The sequence below is a fragment of the Talpa occidentalis genome, unplaced genomic scaffold (genome assembly GCF_014898055.3).
Source record: "Talpa occidentalis isolate TD23 unplaced genomic scaffold, MPIMG_talOcc4v2.1 talOcc4.11, whole genome shotgun sequence".
Classification (NCBI taxonomy): domain Eukaryota; kingdom Metazoa; phylum Chordata; class Mammalia; order Eulipotyphla; family Talpidae; genus Talpa; species Talpa occidentalis.
Window position 1 is genome coordinate 9,861,531 of NW_023601104.1, and position 22,382 is coordinate 9,883,912.

Consider the following 22,382-nt stretch of genomic DNA (forward strand, 5'->3'; position numbering starts at 1 on the left):
TTAATTACTCACAGCAATTCAGATTTGGCACTAACAGGGGAATGGCTGATGAAAAAGACAGGTTTGGGAGTCAGAGCTGGTTTTGACCTCCAGCCTTGTCACTCTGTTTTTGGGCAAGAAGCTAAAACTAAAACTGTCTGATCCTGAGATGCTTTATCTATAAATGGAGATGGCTCCTTCCTTGCAAAGTCGATCAAGTTCCTGGATCAAATGAGTAAATGTGTTGTCCCTCAGCCTCCCCTTTTTTATGAGATAGAGATCATGTAAAGTGCTGCAAATATTTGGGGGAAAAGTGTATATGTAATTAAGTTTAAGAAAATATATAGCATAGTTATTTTGTGAAAAGAGGTTGGGTGAAAGTACACACAATTTCAGATTTCACCAGGTCAGAATTTTTGCTCGTTATTGCCTCAGTATTCAGATCTCAGGTGGAAATATCCCCTACTGGAGAGGCCTTTTCTGATCCATGTGCCTGAATATCTTCTCTTCCCCCACCACTGAGTTCCATGACTGCTTTATTTTCTTTACAGCACTCATCACTGTTAGAAAATGTTCATTTGTCTTCGAGTCTCTATCAGCTAGTTGGAGTGCCCCATTCTGTCACCCTTCAAGGGCATCACATCATCTCTTCAGCAACACTTTCTAGACTTGTACTTATACATTATCATTTATTTTCCCCACCAGACCAGAAGTTCCTTGAAATTTTGGGTCCATATCTGTCTCAATTTACCCGTGTGTTCCCAGCTTCTAGAACAACACCTGTACATTATGGGCATTCACTAACATTTGAATGAATTGGAATTAAGTGAAACATTTTGGTTCACTCCTTAGATGGCTTTGAAAAAGAAAATGTATTCTCTCTGGTGCTGGTTTTGTTTTTAAACCATGTTTTGGGAAAATGTGACCAAATGCCTATATAAAATATAATTAAACGTAAATGTAATATTTTAAAAGTATAACTTTCGTTTTTTGTTTTGTTTTTTGTTTTTTGTTTTTTGTGGGACCCTCGCGGGTGGCTGGGAACAAACTGGCACTGCAGAGGCTGCAGGCAGCCTCGCAACCCAGCACTCAACCATTGCGCCACCAGGGGAGGCCCAAAAGTATAACTTTTGAACTAAGATGATTGTTCTCTTAAGTGTTCATGACTGGCTGTCTGGAAAAAAAAAACTTCTTTTTCTCTTTTAGGTCAAAGAGCCCCCCGAAATCAATTTAGTTCTGTACCCTCAGGGCCTGACTGGTGAAGAAGTATATGTGAAAGTGGATTTGAGGGTTAAGTGCCCACCAACCTATCCAGATGTGTGAGTACATTTATAAATAGCTTTGATATAATTTCAGTTCTCTAATTTACAACACAGAAATAAGTTGAATGAATGGTTATTTTTCCCTTCCTGCCCCCATTCCATTTAAAATTTAATTCCTAATATATGTATTTCATCAAAACTACATCAGCAACAGACTTTGTCATAAAACCTATCTCATAGTTAAGTCTGCTAATGTTTATAGAGTAGTCACTACAGAAACTAATATTTGTTCTGGGGCTGATTATTTGATTCCTCTAACGTGTTAACTTTTTTTTGTTTAATTCTTCATAAACTAGGAAGAGGAACCATCTAGAAGGAAAGGATAAAGGCACGGTGACTATGAAAGCTTTTGCTTACTTAAAGTATGGTTGGCAATAGGACTTAGAGTTACACCTGGACCTAATCGGACTGTTAATACCTACAGTAATGGAGGAGTTAGAGGCACCCACTTCTGGGGCTCTGCCCACATCTCTTCACTGTGCTGGGCTGTCCCTGGCCACGCAGGGCATTTAATGTCCTTGGCCCACTAATGCTCGGGTGTGTTCTTTAGTTAGACAATCAGCAAACTCCACGTTTCCAAGCTCCTCTGATTAGGAATGACTGGTAGAGCAGAAGTGTTAACATTCAGGATGCTAGTATTCTTTTTTTGAGGTACTCTGTATATTCCTTGTAATCATTCCCTCAGATATTCCACATGAAGAGCAGATTGGCCTGAATGATTTTTGTGTTTGAGTTTATTGTGCAGAGAACCAAGGGAGGAAAGTGACAAATAAATGGAAGCACTGCCTTACCCAGTGGGTGGCAAATTTAGGAAATTTGTTATGCTAAGGATAAATGGAAGAGATGAAAATAGATAGGCCAAGATGAGCTTCTTGAAGTTAATAACCTTATTTTTTTGCTCCCAACATTGTGCCTAGAGTAGATCTAGTAGCTCTGTGAAAGTTAATTCATGAATTAATTAAAGAGTAATTAAATTCATGAAAGAAAAATAAGACAATGTTTCTCTAGGTTTTCTATTTCCTGACATGGAGTGTCCAACAATTCAATTCTAAGACTAATAACTATCCATAGTTTTTGCAAACACCTTGCAAGTAAGACCTCAGATGCCATTTGCAACTCTCATACTTTTATTTTTTTTTAAAGTATTTTGAAATTCCATCTTTATTTATTTATTTATACATACAAGCACTGGGTACAGTCAGAAGCGCGGGAGGGTGAGAGAATTTACCAGAGCCAGAGCGGGGAGCAGAGCAGGCAGAAGGACCGAGGTACACTGCTGAGGGGAGCAGCGGGCGGCAGGAGAGGTCTGCGCGCCATGCGGGATCCTCCTCCGGTGGCCGGGGAGCAGCCGGGGATCGAACCGGTACTGCAGAGGCTGCGGGCAGCTTCACAACCCAGCGCTCAACCGCTGCGCCACCGGGGAGGCCCGCAACTCTCATACTTTTTAAGATTTATTTATGCATACAAGAACTGGGGTACAGGCCAGAGGTGGGGGGGTGAGAGGATTCACAAGAGACAGGGTGGGGAACAGAACAGGAAGATTGACTGAAATACACTGCTGAGGGGAGCAGTGGGCAAGACAAGAGAAGTCTGCTGCTCCATGTGAGTAGCTCCCTGGCTGGTGCTCGAACTCATGCTGCAGTGGCTTCAGATAGCTTAATAGGTTGTATCTTACCCCCTTGTGCCACCAGGAAGGCCCAAGTCTCATAATTTTGATTGACTGGCTATCAAGTCATGGATTTCCGTAACCCCTCAGGTTTGATTATTTGCTAGAGCAATTCACAGAACTCACAAAGGCACTTTATTTACCATTATCAGTTTATTGTAAAGGATGCAGCTTAGAGAACAAAGAATGCAAGAGATGCATAGTGAGGAGTGTGGGGAGGGGTTTGGAGCTTCCATGCCCTTTTGACATTGACAGATGTCCCATGGGGGGGACAGTCAGCTCTGGTTCAGAACTACTACCCTAGAAGATTATGAAGGTAAACCTTTGTCCACCTGGTAAAAGTATTATGAAATGATTTTTTAAGAAACAATATGGAAATGCTTATAAAAAGCTAAAAAGTAAAAATTATAATATCAGCTACATAAAATTATGAATCATGTAGCAAGGGCATAAAGAGAACACTGGAAGATTTCTTTAAAGTTTAATTAGAGGGCCTCCCCGGTGGCGCAGCGGTTGAGCGCTGGGTTGCGAAGCAGCCCGCGGCCTCTGCGGCGCCGGTTCGATCCCCGGCTGCTCCCCGGCCACCGGAGGAGGGTCCCACATGGCGCACAGACCTCTCCTGCCGCCCGCTGCTCCCCTCAGCAGTGTACTTCGGTCCTTCTGCCTGCTCTGCCCCCCGCTCTGGCTCTGGTGAATTCTCTCACCCTCCCGTGCTTCTGACTGTACCCAGTGCATGTATAAACAAAACAAACAAATAAATAAATAAAACATGCCTCTATTAAAAAAAAAAAAAAAAGAAAACACCTAAAGTTTAATTAGAGGGTCTCCCTGGTAGCACAAGGGTTTGGGATGCAACCTGTGAAGCTATCTGCAGCCACTGCAGCATGAGTTTGATCCCCAGTCTGGGAGCTACCCACATGGCGGTGCAAACCTCTCCCATCTTGCCCGCTGCTCCCCTCAGGAGTGTATTTCAGTCAATCTGCCTGTTCTGTTCCCTACTCTGTCTCTGGTGAATCCTCTCACCCCACACCTCTGGCCTGAACCCCAGTTCTTGTATGCATAAATAAATAAATCTTTAAAAAAAATAAAGTTTAGTTAGAATTGTAGATGAATTTTCACCATGTGTTAATACTAGGACTACTTAATTTCTTAAAAGTAATTATGTAATTATGGGGAAACCTATCTACCCATTGAAATGATGTGATATGGTGACACTTTCCTTTTCTACATAATAGTCCTTGATCTAAGGCAAGGGAGAGGATCTGGGATTAGATGAACCATCTGTGGACCCAGGACTGTATGGCATTTCTTTCTTTTTCTTGTATGTATAAACATCTTTCTCTTAGATTTCCATCTATCCAAGATGATAATGACTGTAGCAACCTGTGACTCTGAAACATTGTGAGAACACATATATAGGTGAATAGCAAAGGCTCTGGTAAGGTAGAATACCATAAGGTAGAATACTCAGAAACGCTTGCTAGGAAGTAATGAATAATCAGTAAAATTAAATAAAACCTGCATAATGTCAGTGAGTTGTTACTGGGTATTTGTGGATTGGGAATAAAAGGAAATCCTGGGGTTAGAGGTGTACTTTCCTTGGGTAGGATGTGTTGACTCTTTTTTTTTTTTAATTTTTTTTTTTAACAGAGGCATGTTTTATTTATTTATTTGTTTGTTTGGTTGGTTTATACAAGCACTGGGTACAGTCAGAAGCGCGGGAGGGTGAGAGAATTCACCAGAGCCAGAGCGGGGAGCAGAGCAGGCAGAAGGACCGAAGTACACTGCTGAGGGGAGCAGCGGGCGGCAGGAGAGGTCTGCGCACCATGTGGGACCCTCCTCCGGTGGCCGGGGAGCAGCCGGGGATGGAACCGGCGCTGCAGAGGCCGCGGGCAGCTTCGCAACCCAGCGCTCAACCGCTGTGCCACCGGGGAGGCCCAGGATGTGTTGACTCTTAATTGTACTCTGTAGGGCTGAAGAAAAGTATGGACTTGGGCATCCTCAGAATAGGCAGAATTTGCAGTGTGCACGATTCATCTATACACAAGTGAGCATGCATTTCTGTCTCATCTACAATCAGAATGAATGACTGAGACTCAGTATGTTGTGGGAATACTAGTTGGCTCTCTGTGGTCCCATCTTGCCTGGTGATGCTGTCCTGCTTAGTGCTGGAGCACATGAACACCCAAACACTTGGACTAGTGTGGGAGAGCTGTCACTGTGGGTTAGCTGATAGTGGGCTGCAAGCCAAGCTCAGCATTTTCATAAAGGAGGTATGTGGCCAAGTGGCTAGGATGGAGTCACACACAGAACTGGAGTGATTTTTTTTTTAAAAAGATTTATTTATTTATGCATACAAGAATTGGGGTATAAGCCAGAGGTACGGGATATGAAAGGATTCACCAGAGAGTGGGGAGCAGAACAGGCAGTTTTATAGAGATATACTGCTGAGAGGAGCAGTGAGTGAGACAGGAGAGGTCTGCTGCGCCATGTGGGTCAGCTCCCTGACTGGTGATCAAACTCGTGCTGCAGTGGCTGGTGATAGCTTGGTAGTGCTATGTCTTTAACCCCTGTCCCACCAGGGAGGTCTGTGGAGTGATTTTTTTTTTTGTTGGGGTGGAAATTTCAATTTTGATTGTAAAGCTGAAATCAGACACAGAGATGTTGAGGAGATACTGTGATCGTGCCTAAGTCGACTTGCCTGGGGAATGGGTGCCTGACAGTCCACAGTGACCCCTGGCCAGCCCAGGGTAACCAGCGCTGTGTCAGGCAGAGTGACTCGGGTATCTCTGAGATCTTTTCTTGATTAAGGCAGATTTTGCTGGGAGTATACAGAAACTCACAAATGAACCTGCAAGGAATTCCCAGACCCAGTGCTTGGATCTTATCAAGTAGTAATACAAAAGCTATCCTTTTTGTGGTAATTCCTTCTTGCTTTTTTTCCCCCAGAGTCCCTGAAATAGAGTTGAAGAATGCCAAAGGTCTGTCAAATGAAAGTGTTAATTTGTTAAAATCTCGCCTAGAAGAAGTGGCCAAAAAACATTGTGGAGAGGTAAGCTTTGTTACACTGGAATTGGAAGAGGAGGGTAAAAGTCTCATCACGTTTACCAGTGTTTGCTTTCCTACCTTTTGTCTTAAAGGTGTTTGAACCTCAAGTTCAGTTTTAACTAGAATCTTTTCTTACTGATATCTACAAAGGATAACATTGCTTTTTGTGTATGTTTATTTATAAATGAAAAATTTTAGAACATGTGTAGGTGGTACTGTTGATGCTTAAGAATTTTTATTGAAAGTAGTCTTTGTGTGGGGCCTCCCTGGTGGCACAAGGGATTAAGCACTACACTCTGAAGCTGTCCGCAGCCTCTGCAGCACGAGTTCGATCCCCCACCGGCCAGGGAGCTACCCACATGGTGCAGCAGACCTTTCCTGTCTTGTCCGCTACTCCCCTCAGCAGTATATTTCAGTCAGTCTGCCTGTTCTGTTCTGTTCCCCACTCTGTCTCTGGTGAATCCTCTTACCTCCTGCATCTCTGGCCTGTACCCCAGCTCTTGTATGCATGCATAAATAAATCTAAAAAAAAAAAAAAAAAGAAAGTAGTCTTTGTGAACCTGGATGTACATTTTGTACCCTTTAGGCCTGAGTATCATCACCTGATCTTGGCTTGAACTTTGATATTGGCAAATGTGTGCAGACAAGTGATTTCTGACCAAATCCATATCAGAACGAATTGTTTGCCTTCTCAGTAATTATCCACATGCTCTGCTTCAGCATCCCTGCTATACCTGAACTTTCATACTCAGTTCAGGACTCATACTTTTTTTTTTTTAAATAAAGATTTTATTTAAAATCTGGGGTACCTGTACCTGGGGTACAGGTCAGAAGCGTGGGAGGGTGAGAGAATTCACCAGAAACAGAGCAGGGAGCAGAACAGGCAGACAGACCGAAGACACTGCTGAGGGGAGCAGCAGGCGAGACAGGAGAGGTCTGTGGCACCCTTTGGGATTCTCGCCCGCCAGGTGGGATTGAACTAGCGCTGCAGAGGCTGCAGAGAGCTTCACAGCGCGGCGCTCAACCTGCTGCACCGCCAGGGAGGCCCAGTACTGTTTCTTAATCCTCTGCACATCAGGGTCTCCTTAAGGGTGTTCCTTAGGTGGCAGAACTTTGTCAGGAAGGAAGACTAGATAATTTCTTAGCGTAGAGTATTGCTACGTGTTCCCTGAACATTGGTTGTTTCTGTGTCTTGTAAATAATGCTGCGGGAAACATGGGCGTGCATTTATCCTTCCAAGTTAGTGATTTTGTTTTCTCTGAATATATTCCCAGAAGTGGAGTTGCTGGAGTGTGTGTAGTTCTATTTTTAAGCTTTTGAAGAAACTCTATTGTTTTCTGTGGTGACTGCACCAATTTATTTTATTTTTTTAAGATTTATTTATTTATTTATTTATACAAGCACTGGGTACAGTCAGAAGTGTTGGAGGGTGAGAGAATTCACCAGAGCCAGAGCCAGAACAGGTAGACTGACGAAATACACTGCTGAGGGGAGCAGCGGGCGCAGCAGGAGAGGTCTGTCACGCCATGTGGGACCCTCGCCATTGGCCGGGGATTGAACCGGTGCTGCAGAGGCTGCAGGCAGCTTCACAGCCCAGTGTTCAACCGCCGTGCCTCCAGGGGAGGCCCTACTGCACCAATTTAAATCCCCAACAGTGTGCAAGGGTTCTCCACACCCTCATCAATATTTGTTATTTCATGTCTTTTCGGTGATTGTCATTCTAACATGTGTGAGGTGACATCTCATGGTGGTTGTGATTTGCATTTCCCTGATGATTAATGATGTTGTGCATGTTTTCATATACCTGTTGGTCATCTGTATGTCTTCTTTGGAGAAGTGTCTATTCAAATCCTTTTTTAATCAGGTGTGATTGGTTTGTTGTTGTTGTTGTTGTTGTTGAGTTGTATGAGTTTTTTATTAACTCTTGGATATTAGTTTGGATATTAAACCCTTATATGATTTGCAAATAAGTTCTCCCATCTGGTAGATTGCTTTTTTGTTTTATTGATGGTTTCCTTTGCTATGCAGAAGCTTTTTCTTTTTCTTTTTAAAAGATTTATTTATTGGCTTCCCCGGTGGCGCAGTGGGTTGAGCACCACACTGTAAGGCTGTCAGCGGCCTCTGCAGCATGGGTTCGATTCCCAGCCGACCAGGGAGAAACCCACATGATGTGGCAGACCTCTCCTGCCTCACCCACTATTCCCCTCAGCAGTGTCTTCGGTCTGTCTGCCTGTTCTGCTCCCTGCTCTGTCTCTGGTGAATTCTTTCACCCACCCACCCCCGCATCTCTGGCCTGTACCCCAGTTCTTGTATACATAAATAAAAAATCTTTAAAAAAATAAAAGATGTGTTTATTTATGCATACAAGAACTGAGGTACAGGCCAGAGGTGGGGGGTGGGTGAGAGGATTCACCAGAGACAGGGTGGGATGCAGAACAGGTCGACTGACTGAAATACACAGCTGAGGGAAGCAGTGGGTAAGACAGGAGAGGTCTGCTGTGCCATGTGATTCACCTACCTGGCCGGGGATTGAACTCGTACTGCAATAGCTGCAGATTGCTTCATAGTACTGATGCTTAACCCCTTGCGCCACTAGGGTGGCCCCTTTCCCAGCATTTTCTTTTTTTTTTTTAAGATTTATTTATTTATGCATACAAGAACTGGGGTATAGGTCAGAGATGTGGGGGGGGTGGTGAGGTGTGAGAAGATTCACCAAAGAGAGGGGGGAGCAGAATAGGTGGATCCACTGAAACACACTGCAGAGGGGAGCAGCGGGCGAGACAGGAGAGGTCTGCTGCTCTGGGTCAGCTCCCTGGCTCTCTGGGGCGCGAACTCCCAGCACACAGTGCTACACAGTCACAGTGCTGCAGTGACTGGTGATAGCTTGATAGCCCTGTGTCTTCAACCCTTGCGCCACCAGGGAGGCCACAGGAAGGGGAACTTTTCTCTTTGTGCAACTGTCTGAGAATGCTTCCTTAAGTGGAAACAAAAGGCTTTCTAAGTATTGTCCAGCCTCCTACTGGCCCATTACTAGCAGGGAGATAATGAGACTTTTAGGTGTTCATCTTCGTACCCCAGTAGAATATTTCCAGTATGCTGTGTGGACAGATAAAATCTCTGATGTTAGCATTGATTATTCTCTGCTCTACTGTCATTATGTAGGCAGATTTTTTGTTGATGTTGTTGAGAAAATAGTTTTTCCTTTTATGCAATCTTAAATATTTTATCAGATTTATTTGTAGAGAAAAGTATTCTATTGGATTCATTATGCAGAAAATGCCAGTAAATTGAATAGCACTGCAGAAGACAAGTGAAGTTTTTATTATCTAGATAGTGTTTTGTCCTGATAGCAGCACAGCGAGATAAGCCCTGTAAAAGCCCTTCCCTGCTGTGATTGCATCATGTACCTAATTTAGAATGTGTCATATTGCAATGAGTTATCACCATTGTAAGTGGAGCTCTCATTGCCTGCATGTTTTTCTGTAGCCTCTCCTTGGGGTCATGTCTTCCCACTAGGTGGCCATGTGTGGTTGATTTTCCTTTCCGTGTTTAGGTGATGATATTTGAACTGGCTTACCACGTGCAGTTATTTCTCAGCGAGCATAACAAGCCCCCTCCCAAGTCTTTTCATGAAGAAATGCTGGAAAGGCGGGCTCAGGAGGAGCAGAGGCGGTTGCTGGAGGCCAAGCAGAAGGAGGAGCAGGAGGTGAGACCCTTTGTCGCCACCAGCAGCCAGCCCAGGGGAACTGCAAGCTCCTGTGGTTGTGACTGTCTACACTTACCTTTTTGTTTTTTTGTAAAGCATGTGAAATTATTTTGTACATTTTTATTGAGGTAATACTGGTTTATAACATTATGTAAATTTCAGATATACACACTTACCTTTTGTTTTATCTTTCATCTATTTGCATAAAGATGATAGATACTTCTGTTATTTTTTAAATCTTTTAATTAAAGACAGTCTACATATCTGAATGCCTGTCTTGATTTTTAACTTAGTCTTTTTCTTTTTCTTCATTTAGTCTTTCCATCAAGTTATCTAGTACTTATTTTGGTGTGAGTTATGAAACAAGGTGTAATTTTATTTTTTCCCGTTTTCCTAACACATTTATTATCACTCTTGATTTGTAATACTTCCTATAAAGTATATTTTAACTCCTTATATAGACTAAATTCTGTTGGTGAATCATTTATTTTGTTCAATTCATCAGTTTGTTCTTGAGTCTCTACCACACTCTGACTCATTATAATATCTGAAAAGTTAAGCTGTGCCCTACCTACCCCATCTGTTCATCTTCTGTAATTCTTTGATATTTTTTCCCTCATTCTTAACCATTTATTCTTACAGATCTGTAGGATTGCTTTCTCAAAAGTCAAAACAAGAAAAATAAACCCTCTGGGTTTTAAATGAAATTACACTGAACTTATATTTTCGTATAGGAAGAATTGTCCTCTTAACCTTGTTCAGATCTCCTATCCAGGAATGTCTCTTTGTTTATTTTTATCCCTTTCTTGTTTTCTTATAGATCCTATTTCTTTTTTAATTTATGCATGTAAGAACTGGGGTACTTTTTATTTTTTTATTTATTTATGCATACAAGAACTGGGGGGTACTTTTTTAATTTATTTATGGATACTACTATTTCTTACAGATACTTCTAGGGCTTTGTTTTTCCTGCTTTTTTTTTTCCCCCTGCTTCATGTTCTTTATCTGTGCTTATATTGACATTGTCTCCTTGTGGGTATCACTTGTTTTGTTACTGCTAATCTCTTAATTACTTGTCCTTTAGAGTTTGAAGTTCCTTACTACCATTAATTTTAGAAAGGCACATTTTTATTAGAAGATAGTGAATATTTAGCTAACAATCTTAGTTTGATATACTGCTGTAATTCTTTTTTTAATTTTGTACTATTGCTGTTACATTTTTGGTGAGATTTAATGGTTTTTGATATTTACAACCATGAATTTTAAAAGGAGACTTTTATAAAACAATATTTTTCCCTACCTATATTGAAATCCATTTGAGCAATAGATACCCGAGTCATGGGGATGGAGATCAAAACGCTGAGAAAGTCAGTTGAATAATGCAGCTGAAGATCAGTAGTGTGTGGGGGCAATAGCTGTCCCTCACCAGCCAGGTGCAGGCACTGAGGACAGCTCAGTCCACCTCTACCAAGTAGGGCCCACACTGTTGGGAAGAGCAGGCACAAGTGCCCAGTCTCTGCAGATAAGCAGATTTCAAAGAGGAGGGGCATGTCAAGTGTGGGGAGACTTGAGAAGCCAACCCTGTTGCCTCCATGGAGGAGCATGAAGAGTGGGGAGTAAATGCCCCTCCCCACATAGTCCTGAAACCTATTGAAATGGGAATGCCTAGTACAGAAGAGCTCTAATAAAAGCAAAATAACTACAGCCTGAATTAAGTTTCTATATGTTCAGGCCCCTTAGGAAAGGAGGGTTTTTGAATTACTGAAATTCAGAAGATTTATGTGATTTCAGAATTTATATGTTGTGTGGGTTTTCTAAGATTGACATTTGGTGGTGATATGATTACAGCAACGTGAAATCCTTCATGAGATTCAGCGGAGGAAAGAAGAAATAAAAGAAGAGAAAAAAAGGAAAGAAATGGCTAAGCAGGTACTCGATCAATTCTAAACTACTGTATTCTACTAAAATAGCTTAAGTAAAACTATTTGTTCACACTAAAGAATGAATGGAAACCATGTGGACTGCCTACGGTGTCATTCAGTGATGGAAGGATTCAGCAGAGTAGGTTTAAAAATCAGATGTGAAAAAGAATGAAGCCCTTTTTCCTCTATTTTTCCTAAGTTCAATCAAAACAGTTATATTATAATGCCATAAATTAAAATATATCTTTTTTTTTAAGATTTATTTATTTATGCATACAAGAGCTGGGGTATAGACTAGAGGGGCCGGGGCGGTGGGTTAGAAGATTTACCACAGACAGAGTGAGGAGCAGAACAGGCAGATCTACTGAAATACACTGCTGAGGGGAGCAGCAGTCGAGACAGGAGAGGTCTGCTGCACCATGTGTGTAGCTCCCTGGCCGGGGATCGAACTCATGCTGCAGTGCCTGCCAATAGCTTCATAGTGCTGCGTCTTAACCCCTTGCACCACCAGGGAGCCCCTAAAATAAATCTTAAAATAAAGCCAGTTACACATGTTTGGAAAAATCCAGAGAAAATTTCATTCTTTCTCTTCTTCATATTCATGGCATCTAACTTAAGGGAAGCTCTGAGGTGTAGGGGATGGAGATGTGGGTGTAGAAGAAAGCAGCACCTGCCTCAAAGCTTAGCCTTTTCACTGCCTAGCTCTGTGACCTTGACAGGTGACAATTTCTGTGACTCATTTTCCTCATCCCCTAAAATGAGTCTGGTAATGCCTTCCTTTCTGTCTCATGTAATCATTCCCACTGATAAATGCACTGCCCTTTGTGAAAGTACAAAGCCATGTACCAATGGAAGATAATGTTACTGTTCCCACCAAGTCTCCTGTCCTATATCTGATCTACCTCCCTGTCAGCCTCTGTCTGCTCTCTTTGCATGCCTTCTGTTTATCTCTTCTTGCTCTTTTCCCCAGCTTTTCACACATCTTCCAAGATTCTAGGCATTTTCATTTATAAAATTTGAAACAATAACCTGCTCTTAAGTTCTTGAACCCGTGCATATTTGGACATTAAATTTTTAAAAGTTGCGTTCATATTTATTATGTTTGCAGGCATTCAGCTTTAGTAAAATTTGCACTTTAAAGTGAACTTACAGTTATGTACTATGAGGACCTTTCATTTATGATTCACATTTAAAGTAGGTTTTACTCTCCTTTATTTCTAGGAACGTTTGGAAATTGCTGGTTTTACAAACCAAGATCAAACTTCAAGGAAAGACTTGGGAGGACATAGAACAGCTGCCATTCTGCATGGAGGCTCTTCTGACTTTTTAGGAAATGGTAAACATCGGACTAACTCCTCAGGAAGGTCCAAGTAAGTCCCTGAGATTTCTGATTTGGAGAGATGAAAGATTAAAACAACTGTAGTTGGGGGAATACCTGTAGTGAAATTTGATGGAATTTTCAGGTGATGATTTCAATAACCTTTATAAAAGTCTCTATCTCTTAACAGTTTAAAACAAAGTTTTCTTTTACTACTTTCCAAGTAGCTTTCATAGAAACAGTTTTATAACGCATTCCCCTTTATAATTCACAACGTTGCCTGCAGTGCAGTTGAACTCACTTTTATTTATTTTTTTTAAAGATTTACTTATTTATGCATACAAGAGTTGGGGTATAGGCCAAAGGTATGGGGGGGTGAGAGGATTCACCAGAGACAGAGTGGGGGGCAGAACAGGCAGATCTACTGAAATACAGTGCTGAGGGGAGCAGCAGGCAAGACAGGAGAGGTCTGCTGTGCCTTGTGGGTAACTCACTGGCCGGGATTGAAGTCATGCTGCAGTGGCTGGCAATAGCTTGAGAGTGCTGAGACTTAACCCCTTGTGCCACTAGGGAGGCCCATTAGTGAGCCCTTTAAAACAGCATATTTTATGAAAAGATCTTTTAGTTACCAAACTAAAAGCTTATATAAACTTTCATGCCGATAGTCTTATTTGTAGGAAGGGACCTTTTTGATTCTTTCCCTAATAATCTGCTTTTTTAAAAAATCAGAAATCGGGCCTCCCCGGTGGCGCAGCAGTTGAGCGCTGGGTTGCGAAGCTGCCCGCAGCCTCTGCAGCGCCGGTTCGATCCCCGGCTGCTCCCCAGCCACCGGAGGAGGGTCCCACATGGCGCGCAGACCTCTCCTGCCGCCCGCTGCTCCCCTCAGCAGTGTACTTCGTTCCTTCTGCCTGCTCTGCCCCCTGCTCTGGCTCTGGTGAATTCTCTCACCCTCCCGCGCTCCTGACTGTACCCAGTGCTTGTATAAAAAAACCAACCAAATAAATAAATAAAACATGCCTCTATTAAAAAAAAAAAAAATCAGAAATCATTGTGACACTAACATTTAACCACCTATGTTAAGGTAAACTAAATGTTTTTTAAATACTATTTCTAGTAGCAGCTGTATTTTAACGCTGTAGCTCATACTAATTTAGATGACAGTAAATCCCCCTTTATCTTCCCGGGCTATATTCCAAGACCCCGAGTGGATGCCTGAAACCAAGGATAGTACCAAACTCATATGTAATGTTTTTTCCCTGTGCATACATACCTATGAAAAACTTTAATTTATAAATTAAGCATAGTAGAAGACTAACAACAATAACTAATGACAGAACAGAGCAGTTATAACAATGCTGTACGAAAAGTTATGTGAATGTGGCCTCTAGTAGGATACATAGTTTGAAGTTGTCAAGAATACTCCACTAGGAAATACTTGATGCATTCCGATTATATTGGAAACAGCAGAGGTAAATCAGTGCTATGATAAGTTTTCGGATATATAGAAAACAAATTTTAAGTTTAAACATTTCTGGTTTTGTGTCTAAAATCAGTGGGTCCAAGATTACTCTTGAGAGCAAATATCATTAGCAGATTTATTCAAGGAAGGATGGGAAATATTCCCTCCTCTTGACATAGTAGAACAACTTTTTGTGTAGTGCTGTAGAATGACATTTGTGTCCTGTAGGGTGTCAGAAGTATATCTTTGATAGAACAACATTCCATGAGTGCTGTGGACAGGACAGCCGATGAAGTTCTCTGCCATTAATGAAGACTCGGGGTCTAAATGAATTTGCAATGGGGGGAGGCTGGGGAGAGCCATCGAGAGCAGCCTTTCACTTTCCCAGCCCAAGCTTTTATTACAGATATAAACAAAGGAACAAGAAGATAGCATGCAATTGTGTTTTTGCTTACACATATTAGTAAGTTCGTGCTGAAAACATGTTTTCCTGGTTAGTGGGGAACATGCTCACAAGCCAGCATGTCCTCAGAGAACAGGAGTCAATTCTGGGAAGAAGTTCTGCAGACAGAACTTCTAACATCCTGGAACTCTGTATGCAAAGTAAACAGGTACTCTCCAAAAACTCCAGCTCCCTTTAGGGCAGCAGGCTTCCAACACATGAGTATCCAAAAAGGAATATGAAAAAAGTAGTTTTCATCTATTGTTTGCAAAGGTTGTTGCACATACCTGCCTGCAACTCTGGTACTATGTTGATTACAGCCTAGGAAAGAAGGACTCTGTTAAAGTATAGTTCATATGCATCTTTGGTTAAGATGTGAGAAGTTCTGGATACACTGAAGTACTTCATGCTATACTCTTTTTTAAAAAAATTTTATTTATTTATTTTTGCATAGAAGAACTGGGGTGCAGGCCAGAGGGGAAGGGGATGTGAGAGGATTCACCAGAGAAAGAGCAGGGAGCAGAACAGCTGGATCTACTGAAATACACTGCTGAGGGGAGCAGATGGTGAGACTGGTCTGCTGCACCATTGGGTTAACTCCCTGGCCAGGGATCTAACTCAGGCCGTTGTGGTGGACCTTCATGGTGGTAGCACTGAGACTTAACCCCTAGGCCACCAGGGATATGGGCCCATTCTTAGGGGCCTCATATACTCTTGATTCTTTCTCTTACTTGCATTAGCATTTATGGGTTAGAAAATCAAAGGAAATAAGCACAATTTTCCATTTCATTCTCTCAGTGGATACATTTTTTTTATCATTATTGAATTGCCATGATTCTACATCCTTGCTAGTGTTTTGACAATATAGGATTTCCCCTCTAGATATAGGCACCATAGCCCTCCCACTGCTGAAGTACCCGTAGTCCTCCACCATAGTCCATTGTGATCTCCCCCATTTGTAGATACATTTAGTAGAATTAGTAGAGATGACCTCAAAGTCAATTTTGTGAGGCAGTATTTGAATTGGCTTTGACTAAAAGCCGTAAGACCTAGAACCATATACTCATTCAACATAGACTTGAGCACTTACTAAATTCCAGACACTGTTCTTAGTCTTGGGGATTTGGTGAGCAAGATCAAGAAGGATTCTGGTTTCATGGGACTTATATGCTACTTGGAGGAGACTGTCCACAATCAAATAAGAAAATGTCAGATAAAGACTTGTGGTCCGTGAGAATTAAAATAGGCTGTGTTGAAAGACCAGTTTAGATTGGGTGTTTGTAGGGTGGAATCTTTAGTGACTTAAGGAGAATGGCTTTAGAGTGGTAGGATTCCGGGTCTGCATGAAAAACAACTGGTGCACAAGACCCAAAGCTGGGCTGGGCCTATACGCCAAACTCATCAAGTAGGACGTGGCTAGAGCTGGTGACCATGGGGAGAATGGATAAGGTGGGGGCGGGGAAGGGGCACAGGGCAGGTCATAGGGGACTTTGTTGACCAGATCAGGATTTTAGGGGATTTTAAACAGGAATAATATCATCTGATTGACACTGAATAAGATGCTTCCTGGCTACAAGTAGAGAACAAACAGCAAGGAGCACCAGTACTGGGGTGGTTTCTGCATCTCATTTCTTCCCTCTCTCCCTTCTTCTCATCACAGCACACTGCAGTCACACTTATCTTTCAGTCCTTGGAGCACCACTCTCCTTCTTTCTCAGGCCCTCTGCTGCCGCTCTGCCTGGGATGCTCTCCCTCTGGCCCTTTGCACGCACCGCTCCTCCTACTGCAGTTCCCCCCTCAAGCGTGACCTCCGCAGAGATGCCTTCTCTGTGCTCACCAGCTCACCTCCACTTCTCTGCTTAGTCACTTGTAATCCAAGTCTGTTTTCTTTTTCTCTGTAGCACTTGCCATTGGCTGAAATTCTTATTCATTTGTTTAATTTTTTATTGTCTGTCTCCTATCATGAGAATATAAAATTCATGAGAGCAATGACCTCATCTGTATTTTCTTAGTGCCTAGAACAGTGCCTAGCAGATACATAGTAGGTGCTCAGTAGACATTTGATGAAGAAAGACAATAGAAAGAAAAGGAGAAACTGTCTTTTTGGTACTTCTAGGGTCTGCAGCCTCTTAAACCAGGTCAGCTTTACTTTTCTTTTTTTGTGGGGTATATAAATCTGGTAAGATTTTACTTAACAGTTTCTGCTATTTAAAATAAGAGAAAGGAGGGCCTCCCAGGTGGCACAGCGGTTGAGTGTTGGGTTGCGAAGCTGCCAATGGACTCTGCTGCGCCGGTTCGATCCCCGGCTGCTCCCCGGCCACCAGAGGAGGGTCCCACATGGCGCGCAGACCTCTCCTGCCGCCCGCTGCTCCCCTCAGCAGTGTACTTCTGTCCTTCTGCCTGCTCTGCTTCCCGCTCTGGCTCTGGTGAATTCTGTCACCCTCCCGCGCTTCTTACTGTACCCAGTGCTTGTATAAATAAATAAATAAATAAATAAATCTTTAAAAAAATAAAATAAGAGAAGGGGGGAGGAGAACACTTTTCTAGTAGGAAGACTCCAAAGGCCTGTTATCAAGGGTCTGGCCTCTTTGTCAGCCTCTTACTGATGAGCCTTTGTCTTTGTTGAAGAGCTATGTTTTCTGTGTCCTTCAAGTTGTTTCTCTTCCCCTTTTGAAGGATTTACTTTTTTTTTAAGTTGAGGTAAATTCCACATAACCTAACCATTTGAAAGTATACAATTCAGTGTCAATTTGTCTTTTTTAGATAAGTCCTTTCCAATCCCTGCCTTCATCCCAGCGATGTTATAACTCATAAATGAACACTTTGAACTTTTTAGGAGGAGGGAAAAAAATTCTCTGTAAAATAGTTGATGGTAAAGAATAATTTTCAGATTCAGATTTAGTAACCCCCATTGCAGGTTACTAAAGGATAAACCCAGAATCTAGGGCACATCACCAATTTCCACTGTCAAACAGCTTCAGTTTATCTCCTCATTATCTCTACCCTGAAGCCAGGTGGGTTAACCCCTGCCTCTTTATCCTTACAGAGGAGAGATAACTGAGGGTATGAGACAGCCTCATTCTCCCCAGACTGCTAGGGGAGTTTAATCCTCAATTATAAAGGATGTGGGTAGGGGTGCAGGGGCTCCTCGATTTATCTATCCAAACCTGTGCTCCTCCATTTTCACCATTTCTCAAGTTGGTTCCATGGAGTCATAGACTGGTTCACCTCAAATTAAACAATACCAGGAATTCTTATTAACTCTATTTCCACATAGGTGCCCTGAGCTTCAAATAGAGGAATCAAAAGCTAGGATTTTCTATGGCGTTTTCTTGAACTAGGCAGGAAGGCGAAACTGTCCTTACCCCCTTATCTCTCAGGTGAGACTCCTTCCCTTTTCGGCCATCTGCACCATTGACCATTTTGGTGGAAACAATCTTTTGAATAAAAGCCCAATTCTCAAGTCCCCATTTAACAAGTTGCCACCACTCTTTTTGCTGCTTGGCTTCTTTTTTTTTTTTTTTAATTTCTTTTCTTTGGGTATTAAGAGCCTAGATGCCTAATTTTGTCTTCTAAAGTTAAGAAGTCTAATTCTCTGTCCTTTGAAAGACCTAGTTAATATCCTCTGGGAATTTGTTTAAAACACCCTTTATCCCTGTGTGGCAAAGGCTACTGGGGAAAGCAGTAACATGGGAGATCTAACTATATTGCCACCTCCTGGGAACATTCCATAATCTCAAGTGGATTACTGAAATCAGGCCATTGTTTCTGCTTCCAGATACCAGTCTTTTGCATAGGGATGGCTATTTCTGTTGAAACTGTTTTACTTGTGAACTGATTATGTTCCAAAAGGTTATTTTAAACCTAATTCTTTTTTTCTTTTTTTTTAACCTTTATTTATTTATTTGTTTGTTTGTTTTAAAAGATTTATTTATTTATTTGCTTATACAAGCACTGGGTACAGTCAGAAGCACGGGAAGGTGAGAGAATTCACCAGAGCCAGAGCGGGGAGCAGAGCAGGCAGAAGGACCGAAGTACATTGCTGAGGGGAGCAGCAGGTGGCAGGAGAGGGCTGCGCGCCATGTGGGACCCTCCTCCGGTGGCCGGGGAGCAGCCGGGGATCGAACCGGCGCTGCAGAGGCTGCGGGCAGCTTCGCAACCCAGCGCTCAACCACTGCGCCACCAGGGAGGCCCCTAAATTCTAAAACACTTTAAAACCAATTGTTTACACACTCTAAACTAAAGAACATAGAGATGACTGAGACTAAAATCACTGTTACCACTTTCTGTTGGAGGGAACAGAGGTGATACAGAGGTGCATCTGGATAGTTTTTTTTAAAAAAAAGATTTATTTATTTATTTATGCATACAAGAACTGGGGTACAGGCCAGAGGTGTGGGGGTGGTGGTGAGAGGATTCACCAGAGACAGAGTGGGGAGCAGAACAGGCAGACTAACTGAAATACACTGCTGAGGGGAGCAGAGGGCAAGACAGGATAGGTCTGCCACACCATGTGGGTATCTCCCCGGCCGGCCAGGGATGGAACTCGTGCTGCAGTGGCTGTGAACAGTTTCACAGTGCTGTGCTTAACCCCTTGCGCCACCAAGGAGGCCCAGCTCTCTAGAGAGCTATCCATGTACCACCTCATCACAGCATTTCTTAGAATTATCCAGCCCTGACCATCAAGTGCTCTCTCCCTTTCGTCTTACCTGCAACTCCCTCCCTTGGTTCATTCATTATTTTTGCATGATTTAGCTCCCCACTCAGAAAAATGGTAGGAAAAAGGAAGGAGACAAGAGGGTTGGGCTTTTGAGAATTTTTTGAAGCTGTCATTAGTGTAATGGCAGAGGTTATCTATCAAAAACAGACAAGAGAGTGAATGAGTATTTAGTGGTTGGGAGACCCACTATTGAATCGGTAGTACTCCAAACCCCTGTCTTGCAGCAGGTTTCTCCAGAGGTTCATGTGCCTGGGAATTGACCTAAATCACTGAACTTCCATGGTCATGGAAATGTCCTGTGTCAGTGCTGTCCAGTATGGTAGTCACTAGCCACTGTGGCTGTTGAGTACTTAAATGCGGCTACCGCAGTTGAAGAACTAAATGTTTAGCTCAGTTTGACTAATTTAAATTTAAGTAATAAATGCGGCTAGTGGCTACCTTCTTGGACAGTACAAATCTACTGTTAGGGGTCTGGAGAATTTATGTGCAAAAGACCTCGGGGGAAGTGGAGGAGTCTAACAACCTTCCATTAGCACTTTCAACTCAATTCCCAGTAGAGACAGATGTTAGACTGTGAATGGATTAGTAAACAGGAGAAAATGGAGGGATGAGAATTTTCCTGTGTTAACCTTCAGTAAAGAAAAAAAAAAAATCATTGTCCAAATTTATTTTTTAAGGCGAGAACGTCAGTATTCTATATGTAGTAGTGAAGATTCTCCTGGCTCTTGTGAAATCCTGTATTTCTCTGTGGGTAGTCCTGATCAGCTCATGGTGCACAAAGGGAAATGTATTGGTGAGTAAACTAGCTAAATTCATTTAAATTATCCTAACAACAGGAGTGAACATGCAGGAACGGGGTGGAATAGATGCTGTGTCATCTACACCAGCATGGTCCAAGGAATACCCTTACACCTACTCAGTCATTCTAGCTCCCATCCCAGTGACCACAATGAGAAATCACACAGGTTTCCCTTTGTCTAAAATGGAAAGAAAAATCTATGTGCTTGGAAATATATAGCTAACACAGAGATAATTCAAAATTTGCCATAATTAGTCAAGCTTTTTGAAGCCAAAATGTCTGAAATACAATGAATCAGTAGAATTTTGCATCAGGTATATCTATTGCTGCTAAATTATGTGTACCAAATGAGTTCCTGTGCTTGTGATTTTTTTTTTTTAACAAGAGCAAAAGACTTGCTTTAATTACATGTGCACAGGGGTCTATAGAAAGTAAACCTCACCTGTGCTCTTTAATGACCAAGTTCTGTTTTAAGTTGAGGTCCATTTGCTTAGCATTAACTTGTTTGACACTGTTGCATCTGACTAGGGAAGCCACTTATTTTCTATGTGCCTTATTTAGCAATTTTGTCTACTGATGGCTATTTAGAGTGAGCTACTTCATCAATCCTGGATTACGTATACTAAAATCAGGCTTTCAATATCTGCTCTCTTTGCCCTAAGTGTATATCTTTTATCAGCCATACAGCTTTAACCACTGATTGCTATGGAGATCAGTTTATATACTGAACTTGACAATTAAGTTTAATTTTCATCCCACAAGAAGAGAGCTAACAAGCCAAACTACCCAAATTGAGTTTGTTTTTTCCATGCCTTTTCCCCTTCCTCTTTAAGGAGATACAGAAATGCAGGGGAGTTACCAGGAAGCAGGTAGCAGTGGAAGGAGAAGAAACCAAATATCCGAGTAGTCTGTGAATGGGACACTTACCCTTGGCTCTGAAAGCAGCCAGGAGCGTAGAAGACTCTGCCACAGAGTCTGCCATATTCAGACAAAGCAACCATTTGAGTAGAAAAGACTGGCTTTGGATTTAAGACTGTCTTCGTCACAGGAACACTTCAGACTCATGAATTAGCAACTTCAAGCTCACTACTTCTGATAAGCCAGGGAAATGAGGAAGGCAAACTAATCCAGTTGCTTTTTACCTTAACTAGATCCCTTATTCTCACTGGTACTCATTAGACCGATTCACCATAATTAATACCCTCATTAGGACACACATTTACAGTTTGAAAGATTTTTATAAAACCAAGTAAATTATGGTGTAATGTGTTAAAAATGTCCTAATTTTTTATGAATTTTTAATAAAATATCAACTAATTTACATTTATTTTCAAATTTAAGGGTGTTAAAACTAGAGAGAATTGAGAACTTCTTTACAGTTATGGATAAAGCATTATAGAGGCTGTGTTATAAAGGATCATTGTTAGCATATAGTAGAGTTCTTTTGATAACATATTTTCCTTCTCATTGTAGTGTGGCCTTTGTTCCTTTCATTATCCCCATCACACAAAAGTGACAAGAAAAGGGTAGCTATAATATAGTTACAATAACAGCAACAAAAAAAAAACCCCACTAAAAACCCCCAGCCAGCAGCTATGAAATACCCACAGGTCCCATTTGAAGAACTAAGTACTGTGCAGCATTGCACACACAAATCTAATTAGACTTTATGTAAATAATATCACACTTCATCCCATAAGCATGTAAAATCATGTCTCCAGTGTCTCCACTTGGAGCCCATGTTCCACAGATTGCTTCATTTGGTTGACAAATTTTCAAACAGTAGGGTTTTTCCCCTTAGGCAAGACCATTAGGAATTACTTGTGATTAGCACAATAAGTCATTTTAATTAAAATTTCTTAAATTGCCCAAATTTCTGTGAAGTAAAAACTGCTTCTCAAATAAAAAGTCTTGGTGAGCCAGCTTTCTCTAAAGTGGTTTTGCTGAGACCACTTGGTCTATATATATAGGCTACTTCGCTTTTCAGTTTTTAAGTGGAAA

At 41.9% G+C, this 22,382-nt stretch overlaps 1 protein-coding gene across 2 annotated transcripts in view; it reads left to right on the forward strand.

Moving 5' to 3' along the window:
• Positions 1-22,382, forward strand: part of EIF2AK4 (eukaryotic translation initiation factor 2 alpha kinase 4) — a 97,344-nt gene that overhangs the window by 12,956 nt on the left and 62,006 nt on the right. For both annotated transcript variants that reach the window (XM_037502196.2, XM_037502197.2), the window contains 6 exons: positions 1,186-1,298; positions 5,917-6,019; positions 9,569-9,721; positions 11,570-11,650; positions 12,865-13,013; positions 20,260-20,375. In XM_037502196.2, coding sequence (XP_037358093.1) covers positions 1,186-1,298; positions 5,917-6,019; positions 9,569-9,721; positions 11,570-11,650; positions 12,865-13,013; positions 20,260-20,375 — 715 coding nt within the window. The remainder of the gene's footprint in view (positions 1-1,185; positions 1,299-5,916; positions 6,020-9,568; positions 9,722-11,569; positions 11,651-12,864; positions 13,014-20,259; positions 20,376-22,382) is intronic.